At 41.9% G+C, this 15,338-nt stretch overlaps 2 protein-coding genes and 1 long non-coding RNA gene across 3 annotated transcripts; 1 reads left to right on the top strand and 2 right to left on the bottom strand.

The window, feature by feature from the left end:
* Positions 1-195: 195 nt before the first annotated feature.
* On the bottom strand, positions 196-2,111 carry LOC306924224 (E3 ubiquitin-protein ligase TRIM35-like). Its single transcript, XM_079502653.1, has one exon. The coding sequence runs from the start codon at positions 1,859-1,861 to the stop codon at positions 869-871; it is 993 nt and encodes a 330-aa protein (XP_079358779.1). The 5' UTR covers positions 1,862-2,111; the 3' UTR covers positions 196-868.
* Positions 2,112-5,538: 3,427 nt separating this feature from the next.
* LOC306924360 (E3 ubiquitin-protein ligase TRIM21-like) lies at positions 5,539-14,591 on the top strand. Its single transcript, XM_079502854.1, has 2 exons — positions 5,539-6,747; positions 12,907-14,591. The coding sequence occupies exons 1-2, from the start codon at positions 5,695-5,697 to the stop codon at positions 13,954-13,956; spliced, it is 2,103 nt and encodes a 700-aa protein (XP_079358980.1). The 5' UTR covers positions 5,539-5,694; the 3' UTR covers positions 13,957-14,591.
* On the bottom strand, positions 8,938-10,580 carry LOC306925477. The gene is made up of 2 exons (XR_013790256.1): positions 10,219-10,580; positions 8,938-9,716 (listed from the first exon to the last, which is right to left on the bottom strand). It is a non-coding gene; the product is annotated as an uncharacterized lncRNA (long non-coding RNA).
* Positions 14,592-15,338: the final 747 nt, after the last annotated feature.

Raw genomic sequence — 15,338 nt, 5'->3', positions numbered from 1 at the left:
GTAAACAAGGAAGTGGGGGTGTGTGTGTTGAGTTGTTAGTATGATTGAAGAGAGTGAAATAAACAGACGTGCCGTTCTGCACATTCTGATTCAAAGATAGAAATAGCAATTAGTCTTTCTTGCTATTCCTACAATACCATCAATATGGTATGGGAAATATAACATGGCTCATAGAACTAGAAGGAAAACAATCTCTGTAGCTCAATATTTTTTTATTTCAATCAAATGAAACAAAAAAGCATCTTGTTCAATCCACACAGTAAAATAAAATCTAGTGTTAATGTATCCATACATCAATAAATCAAACAGATGTAGGGGCCCAGAAATGAGGAGAAAAATATAAATCTACAAGTTCATAAAGTAAGTAGAAAGCCCAATTAACCGTCCAACTAAAATACAAAAATAAAAATACACCTTGCAGCTTGTTGTGGAGATCAATTCATTCATATTTGAATCGAATTTGTGTTGTTTGTGAGAATGAACAAAAGGCTGATAGAATGCATCTGTCTCTGTGTGCATGTTGTTCACTCTCTGGTCCATCAGTAACTTTACAGTACTAAACTCAAATAACACAAGATCAAAATAAATCAATCATATCCTATAGCTTAATTTATGTTGTAGCATGGCAGGATATTTCAAAAGTATACACCGGTAGATGAAATGGTAAAATACAGTAGTGAGTCTAGTGACTATATTTTATGAGGAAGTAGATGAACAATTAGACTTAATAGGGTGTCACATCTATCAGTGCTCCTGGGGGCAGATCATGTGTGGGGCAAATAACTACTACACACCTGTTTAAGTGAAAGATTGCATGCCAACACAGTCTGCAATACAATAAGTACAGGTCCTTCATATTCAATTATATTCAGAGACATGTACAGAGGTAAGATCCGGTAAGATCTTCAGGGTAGCGTAAGAGAGAGAGCGTCCTCTTTGGGATGTCAGGAACCTTCTCCATGAATGGATAATCGGGCTGATAGGACCCATTCACACTGGTCAGATCATCAGACAGCATGACAGGCTCTGGATAGGCAGTGTTGGGGTCCAGGATGACAGGAGTCCAAAATACAATGTCCTTCATCTTGTTCCAGGCTCTGTATGCCAGGTTGCCCAGGTGTTTGGCCACATCTATCAGTGCTCCTGGGGGCAGATCATGTGTGGGGCCAAAAGCTGTGCACTGGATTTTTTCGCATTTTTCCATCGTCATCTTGTAGTCATCCTGTAGGAATGAGCTGTCTCGGAATACGCTGTGTTCAGCTCTCAGCTGTGTCTGGATGGCTCTGCTTGCGTCTGAAATGTATGATATATCTCTGCTCAGGCCCTCAATAATCTTGTTCATCAATTGAATCTTGTGTTCCTCTTCCTCTCTCAGTGCAGTGATGCTAGCCTCCTCTTCCTCTTGTAGAAACTGATGGAGCTTTTGAAATTGTTCCTTGATCTCCCCCTTTGTGTTCTGGGCCTGGACTTTAATGTATGCTGCTGTTTGGACACATTTCTGCCTGACTGCATTAAATACCTTCAGTTTCTTCTGAAAAGTCTTCTGAGATTTCTGGAGGTCCTCCTTCTTGTAGTCCAGTGCAGCGATAGGTCTGGAACTGTGATTTGTACATTTCACAGCATGCTGACGTCTATCCTGTACGAAGGCCTCACACAACTTCTTCAGAGCCAGGTTACGGGGTGGATGATTGATTGAAGATATTTTCTTACAAACTGGACATTCCTTGATTTTCTTCTCTCCCCACTGCAGGCAGCTTTTGCAGAAGCTGTGGCTGCATATCAGGACAACAGGATCTTTGAAAATGTCCAAACACACAGTACAGTACAAATCTTCTTCTGAAAGATACGACAGAGATGCCATTGCGTATCTCTGTGAAGCTACAATCACTCTGATCAAGACAGGAAATCAGCCAGTCAGTGGTAGAAACACTCCCTGCTCCAGATACAATGTTCCCTGAAGTTGACTTTCACAGTGAATCCTTGTTCTTGTTCAATCATTCATCTGACAGAGTCAGCATGCAGTCTCCTGGTCAGTATTCCCTCCTGTAGCTGTGGAAAGACAGTCCCTCACTGGAAGTTGTGTTTGGTCTGCTGAACTGAAGGTGATTGGGTGAACCTTTTATTGTCTCAGATGAGTCTGGAGGGCGGAGCTGTTCTTTAACATGCAAATCACACACACACACACACACACACACACACACACACACACAGTCACACACACACACACACACACACACACACACACACACACACACACACACACACACACACACACACACACACACACACACACAAACACACACACACACACACACACACACAGATACAACTCATACAGGATAAACAAGTGAGATTGGAAGTTATGGAATAAAATAATGAGCACTTGAGCAGGCAAACTTTGAACTGGAACACTTCTGTCGTGATTGAATCAAATTGTTGTCCTCCGGTGTGAGTACAATAACTCCCCTAACAAAATAACGAAAAAAATGAAATCAAACCGCCTGGGTATATAGAACAAAAAGACAATAAATAGAAAGGTTGCCAGGGTTTGTCACAGGCACAGCTTCTACTCTACTGTGTTTCACTGCAAAAAACTAAAACTGGGGAAAGCATGTAGTTGGACTTGGTGGGGCCACTACAGCATCGAGCTATGTCACATTGCAACTATGAAAAACTGGCTGTTAGGATTTTGATCAGTCACCGATTTCCGAGAAAATGGTAAATAACAAATGTCTGACTTGAGTCCATAGTTAGCATACTGCAATGGCCATATCAGTGACCTGTGAAGTTTTGCAAGTGGCAAGGTAGAAATTAGTAGGCTAATTTAAAAGTTGATACTGCATTGAGGTGGATCATGTCTGTGTTGTTTTCATTGGGACTGTACAAAATCCATGCAGTTTTAACATAATTCAGCACTATAAGTTTCAGCCTTTCGCTCGCTTTATCAAAGTTCGGCAGCGGCAGCGGCAGCGGTGGCCGAACGGATAGCGGCGCGGTCTAGATACCGGAAGGTTCCCAGTTCGAACCAGCCGTCCGACACGTTAAAATTACCACCGCTGAAATGCCCTTGAACAAGGCATCAACCACTACGATGAAATGTGTTCTATGAGCAGGGCCTGGCTGGAAACAAGTTCTTGAGCTTAGCCCAGATACCCTGGGTAAATATAGATTTCATTTCATTTCATTTCATTTCTCTGGAGTGAAATGCCCACACCCACCCATCTAGCTGATGTTTGATGGTATAAAAGCTTTTCTTGCCTTGCCCGAGAGTGTACAAATTCTACACACCCATTAACAACATTGTATTTGTATCGTGTCATGTTGGAGACCCCCAAACCCCACATTCACATTGAGAACACATTTGGAAATCTACACTGAAACCAGCTGTTTCCATTTGAATGGAAGCACATTAGCGGGTATCAATGGTCGTGAGCTTTCTACAGAGGTGGCTCATTGCTTTTATATGTCTATGAAAGGAATACAGTATCTATGGTGTCATTGGTGTGAAGAAGCGCCTTCATTGACACAATGGAACATCAGCAACACAGGTAACCTCAACAAAGCTGTGAACGACCTGAGAGGCAAGGCAAGAAGGGCATTTTATGCTGTCCACAGGTGGGCAGTATCAGTCCAGAGGGCCATACTGGTACTGACTTTAAGTGAGAGAAAGGCCAATACTTGAAACAGATCAGTGCTGGATTATGTTAAAGCGCATGCATTTTGTATGGTCTTAAATGAAAACATCACATCACTGACTTAAAATAATTCACCTCAATACAGTGCCATCTTTTAAATTAGCACTACAAATGTATATCTTCTCAATTGTCTTATGCAAACTTATGCAGTGTATGCTAAATATGGACCATAGAGATATGGACTGTTTCACAGTACATACAGTTACCTGCATCAGTGGAATGGATATAGACCATGCAATTAGAATTGCCTATATTTGGAATCAAGATAATTTACTCAAATCTGATGCCTTTTATGAATTTTAATGTATTTATTTGTATTGTCTTCACCAGGCCAAAGGCATGGGGAGAGAGTATGTTTTGCACTGTTTACGGCACACACTTGTCTGTGTGTGCGTCCGTCCGTCTGTGTACAGCTAATCTCCGGCACCGTTTGCCCGGTCGATACCAAACTGTGCACACACACTCCCTGGATGCCAACAACGAAACTCTGCCCCAATTTATCCACAATGCCCTGTTATAGTGCCACCATGAGGGTGATTTTTGCAAAAACACATTTCTTTATATTATTCATACACATTTTATCAATACATCACGCAAATCGGTATACACTATCTCTATAGTCACTTAATGCGGCCTGCAGGCTAATATCCGAACATTGATATATTATTGATTTCAGCTGAGTACTAGTATTAAAATGTTATTGTCTTTTTTATGTCCAATATATTTTATTTAGTTCATAAAGTTAACATAACTATAACTAAATGCGGGGGGGGGGGGGGGCGGGGTGCTAATATATTAAAGTCTAACTCATGTTGATTAGGTGATGTAAAACAAACAGTGACAAAACCTGTATATAGGAGGGGCTAGCGCCCCTCAAAAATAGCAAAATAAATATTCAGATAAAGTGCACCTCTGGGCACAGGTCTCCACCAGGGCAGGTCAGGTTGTGTATGACCGTGACGTGGTGCTATATAATAACACCTGACCTCAACCACCACAAAGAACCACTACAAAAAACACACCATATATTTGTGTGTAGGGGCCCAGAACTTGTGAACATCCAGTTTTGCTCCATTTTGTGTGTCTGACTGTGCAGAGTGTTGCTCATTTATCAGCTCAATGTTCCAGTTCAAAGTTTGTCTAGCACAGACCTGGGCGTGAAAGGTTACTTGGAAATTCGAAAATAAAACACACTTTCTAATTTTACCTTTATATGCGTGGACTAAAACTCCATTGCTTTCATTTTTAATGCTGTTTATTCACGTACACACAATCTACCGTGAATTGTGTGTGATTACCTTCCTTGTAACCCCTCAAAAATGTCCGCTCATGCCAAAAAAGAAAGGTTTCAACAAAATATGGACTACTATTTATGTACTGAAGTCAGAGGTAATATACTCTTACCAGCTTATCAAAACAATGCCATGTACTGCTTTTTATATAAAAAATATATATTCAGAATTGAGTTCATTCTTTTGGTCTAGCAGCTCTAGCTCATTTTAATTTATTTGCTTATGGCCTATCTTGTAAGAGTTGGTATCACACACATAGGCTATGGTGTGTTCACACAGGCAGATGAAACGATGCAAAGACGCGTTGTGAGTTGATTTGGATCCACTACACGCATTATTCAGTTGCAAAGCCATGTCGCTGGCTGGCTTCCATTGACAATGAATGGTAGACTGCATAATTGAATCTGCCCGTGTGAATGCAACAATAGGGTGAATGTGTGTGTGTGATGGTGGGGGGTAATTTGCACGTCAAAGCTCCGCCCCTAACCAGAATATAAGTTTCACCTTCAGTTCCTCAGACCAAACAAACACACAACTTCCACTGAGAGAGAGGGAGCACAGCCTGTCTGTCTTACCACAGCTACAAGAAGGAATACTGAGTTACTGACCAAAACTTCTGCTTTGCTGACAGGAACCAGGATTCAACCAGGAGTCGATTTCAGGGAACATTGTCTTGATCAGAGTGACTGTAGCTTCATTGAGGCATTATGGCATCGCAGTCGTGTCTTTCAGAGGAGAATTTTTCCTGTGCTGTGTGTCGTGACATCTTTAAAGAGCCTGTTGTCCTGTTATGCAGCCACAGCTTCTGTAGAGCATGTCTGCATACATGGTGGAGAGAGAAGCAAATACATCAATGTCCAGTTTGTAAGAAGATATCTTCAATGGATCATCCACCCTGTAACCTGGCTCTGAAGAACTTGTGTGAGGCCTTCATACAGGAGAGACATCAGAGAGCTTCAAAACGTCAGAGAACTTCATCTGGGTCTGAGGTTGACTGCAGTCTGCACACTGAGAAACTCAAGCTCTTCTGCCTGGAATGTCAACAGCCAGTGTGTGTTGTGTGTCTTCATTCTGAAAAACACACCAACCACCGTTTCAGACCCATCGGCGAAGTTGCACTGGACCACAAGGAGGAAGTCCAGAAATCATTGAAGCCTTTGCAGAAGAAACTGAAGACATTCAATGATGTTAGGAGTAAATGTGTGCAAACAGCAGAATACATTAGGTTCCAGGCCAGGGACACAAAATGTAGAATTAAGGAGCAGTTTAAAAAGCTCCATCAGTTTCTACACGAGGAAGAGGAGACAAGCATCACTGCTCTGAAGGAGGAAGAGGAGAGGAAGTGTCAGTTGATGAAAGAGAAGATCGAGGGTCTGAACAAAGACATATTAACCCTCTCACACACAATCACAGACATAGAGGAGGAGCTGAGAGCTGAACACATCTCATTCCTACAGAACTACAAGACAACAATGGAAAGAGTCCAGTTCACACTGCAGGACCCACAGCTGGTCTTGGGGGCACTGATAGACGTGGTCAAACACCTGGGCAACCTGACCTTCAGAGTCTGGGACAAGATGAAGGACATGATGCCCTACACTCCCGTCATTCTGGACCCCAACACTGCCAAACCAGGACACGTCCTGTCTGATGATCTGACAACTGAAATGCGCTGGGTTCCTGACAACCCTGAGAGGTTTGACCACTTGGACATTGTCCTGGGTTCTGAGGGCTTTAACTCAGGGACTTACAGCTGGGATGTTGATGTTGAAGAAATCATGAAATTAGATGTTTAATTCAAATAAATGTCTATACTATATTGTGTGATTTGCGTTCAGTTTTGTATTGAGTTTGTGCTTGAAATGTACTGTAATTCTGCAAACTGTTAATAAAATTTTCAATCAATCAATCAATCAAAAAGTTGTTCAGTTCTGTTAAGCAAAACACATTAGTTCAATATCAATGCTTTATTTGTTTTACTCATCCAGTCTTCAAATTGTGACTATAGGTCAGGATATGAAGCCATCATTTCATTGTATGGTAGTGGGTTTTCATGATTATTTTTTGTTAGTGTAAGTGATGGACCAGAGAGAGTGAATAAGACATGCAAACATACAGTATACAAACCATACATAGAGAGAAGTAGTTTGTCAGCATTCTGTTTGTATGGAACTGCTGGTATTCACAGACTCTGTGTTTGCGTGAATGCAAATCATTCTTACAAACGACATGAATTAGATTCTACATATGAATGAAAGTCATTAACAAATGAAATGTCTGGGCTGGGTTGCATTGGTGTCTTTAAGTCTTGGTAAACTCAACAAGCTGCATTGTGTATTTATATTTGGTATTTTCTTTGGGTGGAACAGGCTGTTTTTAGTCTAGCTTCTTAACTCCATCGTAGATCATCATCATCAAGAAAAAATATAGCTGCAAGCAGCGATATGATCGAGGGGCCAATTTGCAGCAATAAGAAAAAGACTATGCAATACGCACAATAAGTGAGGCACACTTTAAGGGCTGCGGAGCTGTCGCTTGGCTGTTCAACTAATCCGAAGGGCCACCCTTCCTGGCTACCAGATGGGATTAGGGACGCCTCCTAGCCTTGGTCTAGACTCTAGAGCGTTAGTGAGTTCTCTCTAATGCCTGGCCAGGCACTAACTGCTGCACATGGACAGAACATTCCACTGCCATGTGTGGGCTCCTGACTTTTAGTAAAAATAAACAAAACTACTTTGCTGTCACTCACCGAAACAAAAGCTGTTTTGTGTTGTTGAAAGTCTATTCTCCAGGGTGGGAATCCTCTCAGGGCCTCTTCTCAGGTCTTTTGCTGCTTTTTGGGTTAAGGTTAGGTTTAGGTATAGTTTTACTGAGTTTGGTTATGTCAGCCATTTAAATGTCTTCCATGTTTCTATGGCTTATTGTGCATATTGTTATTGCATTTGCTTTCCTGCTTGGCCTTCATTATCGCTGCTTGCAGCTATATTTATTATTATTATTATTACCCTTATTATTATTATTATGAATTATTATTATTATTATTAATAATAATAATAAACGTAATAATAAACATAAAGCTGCAATCCGTACCCCTACATAGGATTCTAATCCAAGGTCCCCATGTGAGCATCAACAAGTCAAGTTGTTTACGTTTGAGTTCGATGCAATACTCTGACCCACCAGTAGGTGTCCTAACTGACCACAGAAATGTCTGTCTCAGTAGAATAGCTACAACCACTATGATTATTATATCAAAGGAGTGATATCATTTCATCTCACTATTTGCACTCATAGAACTTCTAAATGGTTCACAATATAATTCATTCCAAAGAACCCCCATAGCTCTGAGTGTATAAATGGAACCAAATGGATCCAAGGGTCCATACATTCAGAGTTACAGACCTGTAAAGCCCAAGCCACACAAAAGGGTCGGGTTGGGACAAAACTGTTTTTAAAGTAAACCTAAACCACACCAATGCAACTCATTGAGTTGCAATGCGTTGCATTTGTGTGGTTGCATTTGTGTGGTCTACCTTAAAAAACGTTTTGTCCCCTTTGGTGTGGTTTGGGCTTAAGGGTCTATTTAGAACCCCTGACGGTCCCTGGACACCACTTTGAGAAACATGGTACTAAATGTCTATGTAGTGTACTAGCCAGATTATGTACCAAATCCAATACCTAATGTGTTGTTTTACATACACTTCTAAGTGCAGGTCTATATGATGTCATACTTTATCTCATCTCTAGTACACTTCCGATCTACAAGCACTCTGAGCTTGTAGATTGGCTATTGTCAACTGAACTATTGTGCACACTTGGGAATGGAAATCTAGTGAGGTCTGTTATCTTGCCCACTTATGTATAAGTAGTGTAGTTATAGTAGTGTTACTGTTAAGTTTGTAGGCTTGCACTCACTCAGACACCAGAATACCAATACCAAACCAGATGGATAAAATGGAACAGTTCTTATTTATTGACATAATAAAGATGATATGATGGAAACAATGATGGCGATAAGCTAAAATAGAAACAAAGAAAAACAAATTCAACCAAAGTAACAAATAAATGAACAATTGCACCAAATGAGTGCTTTTTGAAGGCCTTCTGCAATCTGTGCAGGTGTGTTCCACTCACTACTCAACTCAGTGCAGGTGTGTTGCAACTTGCAACTTGCAAGTGCCCAATTTAACCATTTTGTTGGACCTCACACATGCAGAGACACTGAGGTGCCTGACCACTCAACCCAGAACCCAGGGTAGAGGGGTTCAGTGAATGCGCACTGGAAGGTGTACAGGTGTGTCAGCGTGTCAGAGGAGACTCTGTAGAAGGACAGGGTGCCAGCAGGCCAGTCCAGATACACTCCGACCCTGTTGGAGCCAGAGGTGGGTACTGGGATGAGATGGTCCTTCCCATTATGACAGGCAATGTAACTGGCAGGAGAGCATTCCAGTCTCCAAGACCCGCCATAGTACCCCAGCTCGCTGTCTGCACCCCGCCCTAACCTTCTGATTCGTCTGGATGTGAGGGCGATAGACACCCACTGACTCCATTCTACCTCCCAGTAGTGGCGTCCAGTCAGGCCCTCAATGCACAGCACCTGCGACCTGGAGTCCAATCTGATGATGGGGATACGGCTGCTCCTCTGTTTCCCATGACACCTTCCTGTTCCCATCAGACAGAGACAGGTGTCGGTAGGCTGTGTTTGGGTCCAATGTGAGAGGACAGGCGTCTGATGGGCAGAACAAGACACACAGTCAATAAACCATCATTCGCTATACAAGCCATGGTCTTGTTCCAGTCTACAAGGCATACAAGTGTGTGTGTGTGTGTGTGTGTGTGTGTGTGTGTGTGTGTGTGTGTGTGCGTTTATTTTATATTTCATTATGACTTTTGTTTGTTAGTTTTTTATTGTAATAGTCTATTCAGTTAGGTTATATTCAACAGGGTCAGAAAAAGAGCAAAAAATAGCAGATCTACAACCTCACAACGTGTCGCACCACAACAAGTTGTGAGCTTGCAGGCCTGCTATTTTTGCTCTTTTTGAAACTAAGGACATTTTCTCTAGGTTTCTAGTTAATTTGATTAGTTTTGTAAACGCAATGCAGTTGTCGTTTTTATTTTTGCAAAGCTACATTTTGTAACTAAAAACGACTTTCTGTAATTATGTTAATTTTAGTTAGTTATATAGTTAGTTAACCCTGAAAACTATATAGTAAACACATGCTGCTCACATCTTCTGAGGAGTTCCGGTTTAACATGGTGCTCTCCTCCATGGTCCACACTGTAGGCGTGGAGACGAGAGCAGCCACCAATCCTGGGTGGGCGATCAGTTCCTCACAGGTGAGAAGGAACCTGGCCACGCCTCCGTGACCAGAGCATCAATAATTAGTGCTGATTGGCAATGAAGCCAACACCCAAGCCTCTTTCACAGAACACTGCAGCTCACCACCTGGACTGAAGACAGAACACACAGACCAACACAATAGTAGAACTCTAATAATAATAAATATGGCCAGGGGGCATCACATATATATACAGTAGTAGATGGAGGTGGAAGGGGTGGATGGAGGGATTGTTCTAGACCACGTGGGCAGTAAGAACAGGTAGGTGATGGCGCACAGGTGTATTTATGCTGTGGTGATTGTGATGGGATTGGCCAGGTGATAATGAAAGGCAGGTGAGTTTGATAAGGAGGGGGGAGTGGTTGATAAGGAGGGGGGAGTGGTTAAGGTGAGCGGAAGGAGGTCTCTTCTCCTTCCCTTTGCACCATTGATGACTTTAACAACCGAATGTCGAATTGTGACGCGTTTTGGGCTTGTAGATCGGCTATTTTTGCTATGACAGTAATATGCGATGTGGCCCTCTGGAGTGAGTGTAGAAATATAGTGGCCCTCTCTCCATCAAGTTGCCCACCCCTAATCGTTTTACAGTGGGCTTTGTGGATCATCTTCAAATGTACATAGTCAACGCTCAGTACACAACAAGGTCAACGAGCTAATACCATGTGCTTAACCATGTGTTACTATTACTAAGTGTGCATTCCAGACACAACACAACGGTCCTGTTGTACTGTTTGGTTGTCTCCACCAGGCCGAAGGCATTAGTCTACTGGAATGTTCATGAACCCAGAAATGGTGGTTAGTATAAACTTTTATGATTCAAATGTAATCTATAGGCTTAGAAGATGATATTAAGCTTGGTTGCTAAAAGTTGCATGTTGAGCAATTTGAGTTATTAGCAAAATATGTGACCATACCATTAACATCCTGTATAAGGCAAAAACATAAAAGTTTATCATGCTTTATGACATGTGACACTCCTTGGCCTAAAAATGGCCATCACCGGCTTGAGTTAATGTGATGAGGTCAGCATATTTGGGCAAGCGGCTATGGACAAAGGGACAGCATGCTACAAAATCGACTTCACATCTGCTGCAGAGAAGAGTGATACGGTTGCAGGGAAACACACTCGCCGAGGTTATCCGCGCCTAGATTTCTCAGAACCCATAGACGAAAGGTTTTAGATGCATTTCATGTCCACTGGGGCGGCCTATTGCGGGCTACTACCACCAGACTCCACTACTTCTTGAACCATACTAAGCCATTACTACTGCCAGTGTCAACTTAAGGCCTCCTATGTAGTATGTTTTATTAACTGAGTTGTACATCAATAAAGGGTATTGAGGACATTGGAGTAATGTCCTCTCATTTACTTTGGTAACACATGTTGCATTTGTATAGCACCTTTTATACAAGGTGCATATATTCATACACTAATGGCAGAGGGAACCATGTGAGGCACCAACCTGCTCATCTGGAGCAGTTAGGGGTTCAACGTCTTTCTCAAGGACACTTCTGGGGGAGGTCAGGATCGAACTGGGAACCTTCTGGACCTGTAAAGAACTATACAGGGAACAACAGGTTATTTGTTTGACCGTAACGTGGTGCTATATAATAACCTCAATGACCTCAACCACCACAAAGAACCACTACAAAAAACACACCATATATATTATGTTTGTGTGTAGGGGCCCAGAACTTGTGGACATCCAGTTTTGCTCCATTTTGTGTGTCTGATTGTGCAGGGTGTTGCTCATTTATCAGCTCAGTGAAAGGTTACTTGGAAATTCGAAAATGAAAGGCACTTTCTAATTTTACCTTTATATGCGTGGACTAAAACTCAATTGCTTTCATTTTTAATGCTGTTTATTCACATACACACAATCTACTGTGAATTGCGTGTGATTACCTTCCTTGTAACCCCTCAAAAATGTCCGCTCATGCCAAAAAATAAAGGTTTCAACAAAATATGGACTACTATTTATGTACTGAAGTCGAAGGTAATAATAATATATACTCTGACCAGCTTATCAAAACAATGCCATGTACTGATTTTTATATAAAAAATATATATATTCAGAATTGAGTTCATTCTTTTGGTCTAGCAGCTCTAGCTCATTTTAATTTATTTGCTTATGGCCTATCTTGTAAGAGTTGGTATCACACACATAGGCTATGGTGTGTTCACAGTACACGGGCAGATGAAACGATGCAAAGACGTGTTGTGAGTTGATTTGGATCCACTACATGCATTATTCAGTTGCAAAGCCATGTCGCTGGCTGGCTTCCATTGACAATGAATGGTAGACTGCATAATTTAATCTGCCCGTGTGAATGCAACAATAGGGTGAATGTGTGTGTGTGATGGTGGGGGGTAATTTGCACGTAAAAAGCTCCGCCCCTAACCAGACTAACAGTTTCACCTTCAGTTCCTCAGACCAAACAAACACACAACTTCCACTGAGAGAGAGGGAGGACAGCTTTGCTGACAGGAACCAGGATTCAACCAGGAGTCGATTTCAGGGAACATTGTCTTGATCAGAGTGACTGTAGCTTCATTGAGGCATTATGGCATTGCAGTCGTGTCTTTCAGAGGAGAATTTTTCCTGTGCTGTGTGTCGTGACATCTTTAAAGAGCCTGTTGTCCTGTTATGCAGCCACAGCTTCTGTAGAGCATGTCTGCATACATGGTGGAGAGAGAAGCAAATACATCAATGTCCAGTTTGTAAGAAGATATCTTCAATGGAGCATCCACCCTGTAACCTGGCTCTGAAGAACTTGTGTGAGGCCTTCATACAGGAGAGACATCAGAGAGCTTCAAAACGTCAGAGAACTTCATCTGGGTCTGAGGTTGACTGCAGTCTGCACGCTGAGAAACTCAAGCTCTTCTGCCTGGAATGTCAACAGCCAGTGTGTGTTGTGTGTCTTCATTCTGAAAAACACACCAACCACCGTTTCAGACCCATCGGCGAAGTTGCACTGGACCGCAAGGAGGAAGTCCAGAAATCATTGAGGCCTTTGCAGAAGAAACTGAAGACATTCAATGATGTTAGGAGTAAATGTGTGCAAACAGCAGAATACATTACCTTCAGAGTCTGGGACAAGATGAAGGACATGGTGCCCTACACTCCCGTCATTCTGGACCCCAACACTGCCAAACCAGGACACGTCCTGTCTGATGATCTGACCAGTGTGAGAACTGAAATGCGCTGGGTTCCTGACAACCCTGAGAGGTTTGACCACTTGGACATTGTCCTGGGTTCTGAGGGCTTTAACTCAGGGACTCACAGCTGGGATGTTGATGTTGGAGACAGTAAACGCTGGTCACTGGGTGTGTTAGCACACTCTTTTCAGAGGCAGGGAACTACAGGCGGTCCATTCTGGAGAATAAACTCTGGTTCATCCTCAATGGCCTCCTCACCAGAGTCAAACACTACACTCTTTTGGAAGCAGATTCCTCGTAGGATCAGAGTCCAGCTAGACTGGAACAGAGGAATACTGGCATTCTCTGATCCTGATATGGTGGCAGCGGTGGCCGAACGGATAGCGGCGCGGTCTAGATACCGGAAGGTTCCCAGTTCGAACCAGCCGTCCGACACGTTAAAATTACCACCGCTGAAATGCCCTTGAACAAGGCATCAACCACTACGATGAAATGTGTTCTATGAGCAGGGCCTGGCTGGAAACAAGTTCTTGAGCTTAGCCCAGATACCCTGGGTAAATATAGATTTCATTTCATTTCATTTCATATTGACACACACATACACACCTTCACACACACTTTCACTGAGACTGTCTTTCCATTCATTAGCACAACTACTACTATGAAGATGTTACCAGGGAAGGTCAAAGTCTGGAACAATGACGTTGATGATGATCATGAGTGATGACTAGACTATAGAAAAATTCATTGGTTTAAAGTGAGGTAGTTGGATTTTCATGATTCTAGCCTATTTTTGTTATTGTAGTGTGTGTTCTTTGGCATGTAAGATTTGACTAAAACAGCTGTCCAGTTATTTTGTATTTGATTTTCTTGATGATGAGAACATGAAGGACGAGCATCTACTTCCTCATAAAATATAATCACTATCATTTTTGCATCAATCTCAAGGTTTTATTGAACCATTTAAATATCTTGTCATGCTAGAAAATAATTAAGCAATACAATTGATTTATTTTGGTCTGACTTTTAAAGATATATATCTGTAAAGAAATCATGGAATTATATGTTTAATTCAAATAAATGTCTATACTATATTGTGTGATTTGCGTTCAGTTGTTCAGTTCTGTTAAGCAAAACACATTAGTTCAATATCAATGCTTTATTTGTTTTACTCATCCAGTCTTCAAATTGTGACTATAGGTCAGGATATGAAGCCATCATTTCATTGTATGGTAGTGGGTAGTTTTCATGATTATTTTTTGTTAGTGTAAGTGATGGACCAGAGAGAGTGAATAAGACATGCAAACATACAGTATACAAACCATACATAGAGAGAAGTAGTTTGTCAGCATTCTGTTTGTATGGAACTGCTGGTATTCACAGACTCTGTGTTTGCGTGAATGCAAATCATTCTTACAAACGACATGAATTAGATTCTACATATGAATGAAAGTCATTAACAAATTAAATGTCTGGGCTGGGTTGCATTGGTGTCTTTAAGTCTTGGTAAACTCAATAAGCTGCATTGTGTATTTTTATTTGGTATTTTCTTTGGGTGGAACAGGCTGTTTTTAGTCTAGCTTCTTAACTCCATCGTAGATCATCATCATCAAGAAAAAATATAGCTGCCTGCAAGCAGCGATATGATCGAGGGGCCAATTTGCAGCAATAAGAAAAAGACTGCAATACGCACAATAAGTGAGGCACACTTCAAGGGCTGCGGAGCTGTCGCTTGGCTGTTCAACTAATCCGAAGGGCCACCCTTCCTGGGTACCAGATGGGATGAGGGACGCCTCCTAGCCTTGGTCTAGACTCTAGAGCGTTAGTGAGTTCTCTCTAACGCCTGGCC

The sequence above is a fragment of the Electrona antarctica genome (assembly GCF_951216825.1).
Source record: "Electrona antarctica genome assembly, chromosome: 6".
NCBI classification, from domain to species: Eukaryota; Metazoa; Chordata; class Actinopteri; order Myctophiformes; family Myctophidae; genus Electrona; species Electrona antarctica.
The sequence above is the reverse complement of the archived record's forward strand: the minus strand, read 5'-3'. Positions and strand labels throughout refer to the sequence as shown.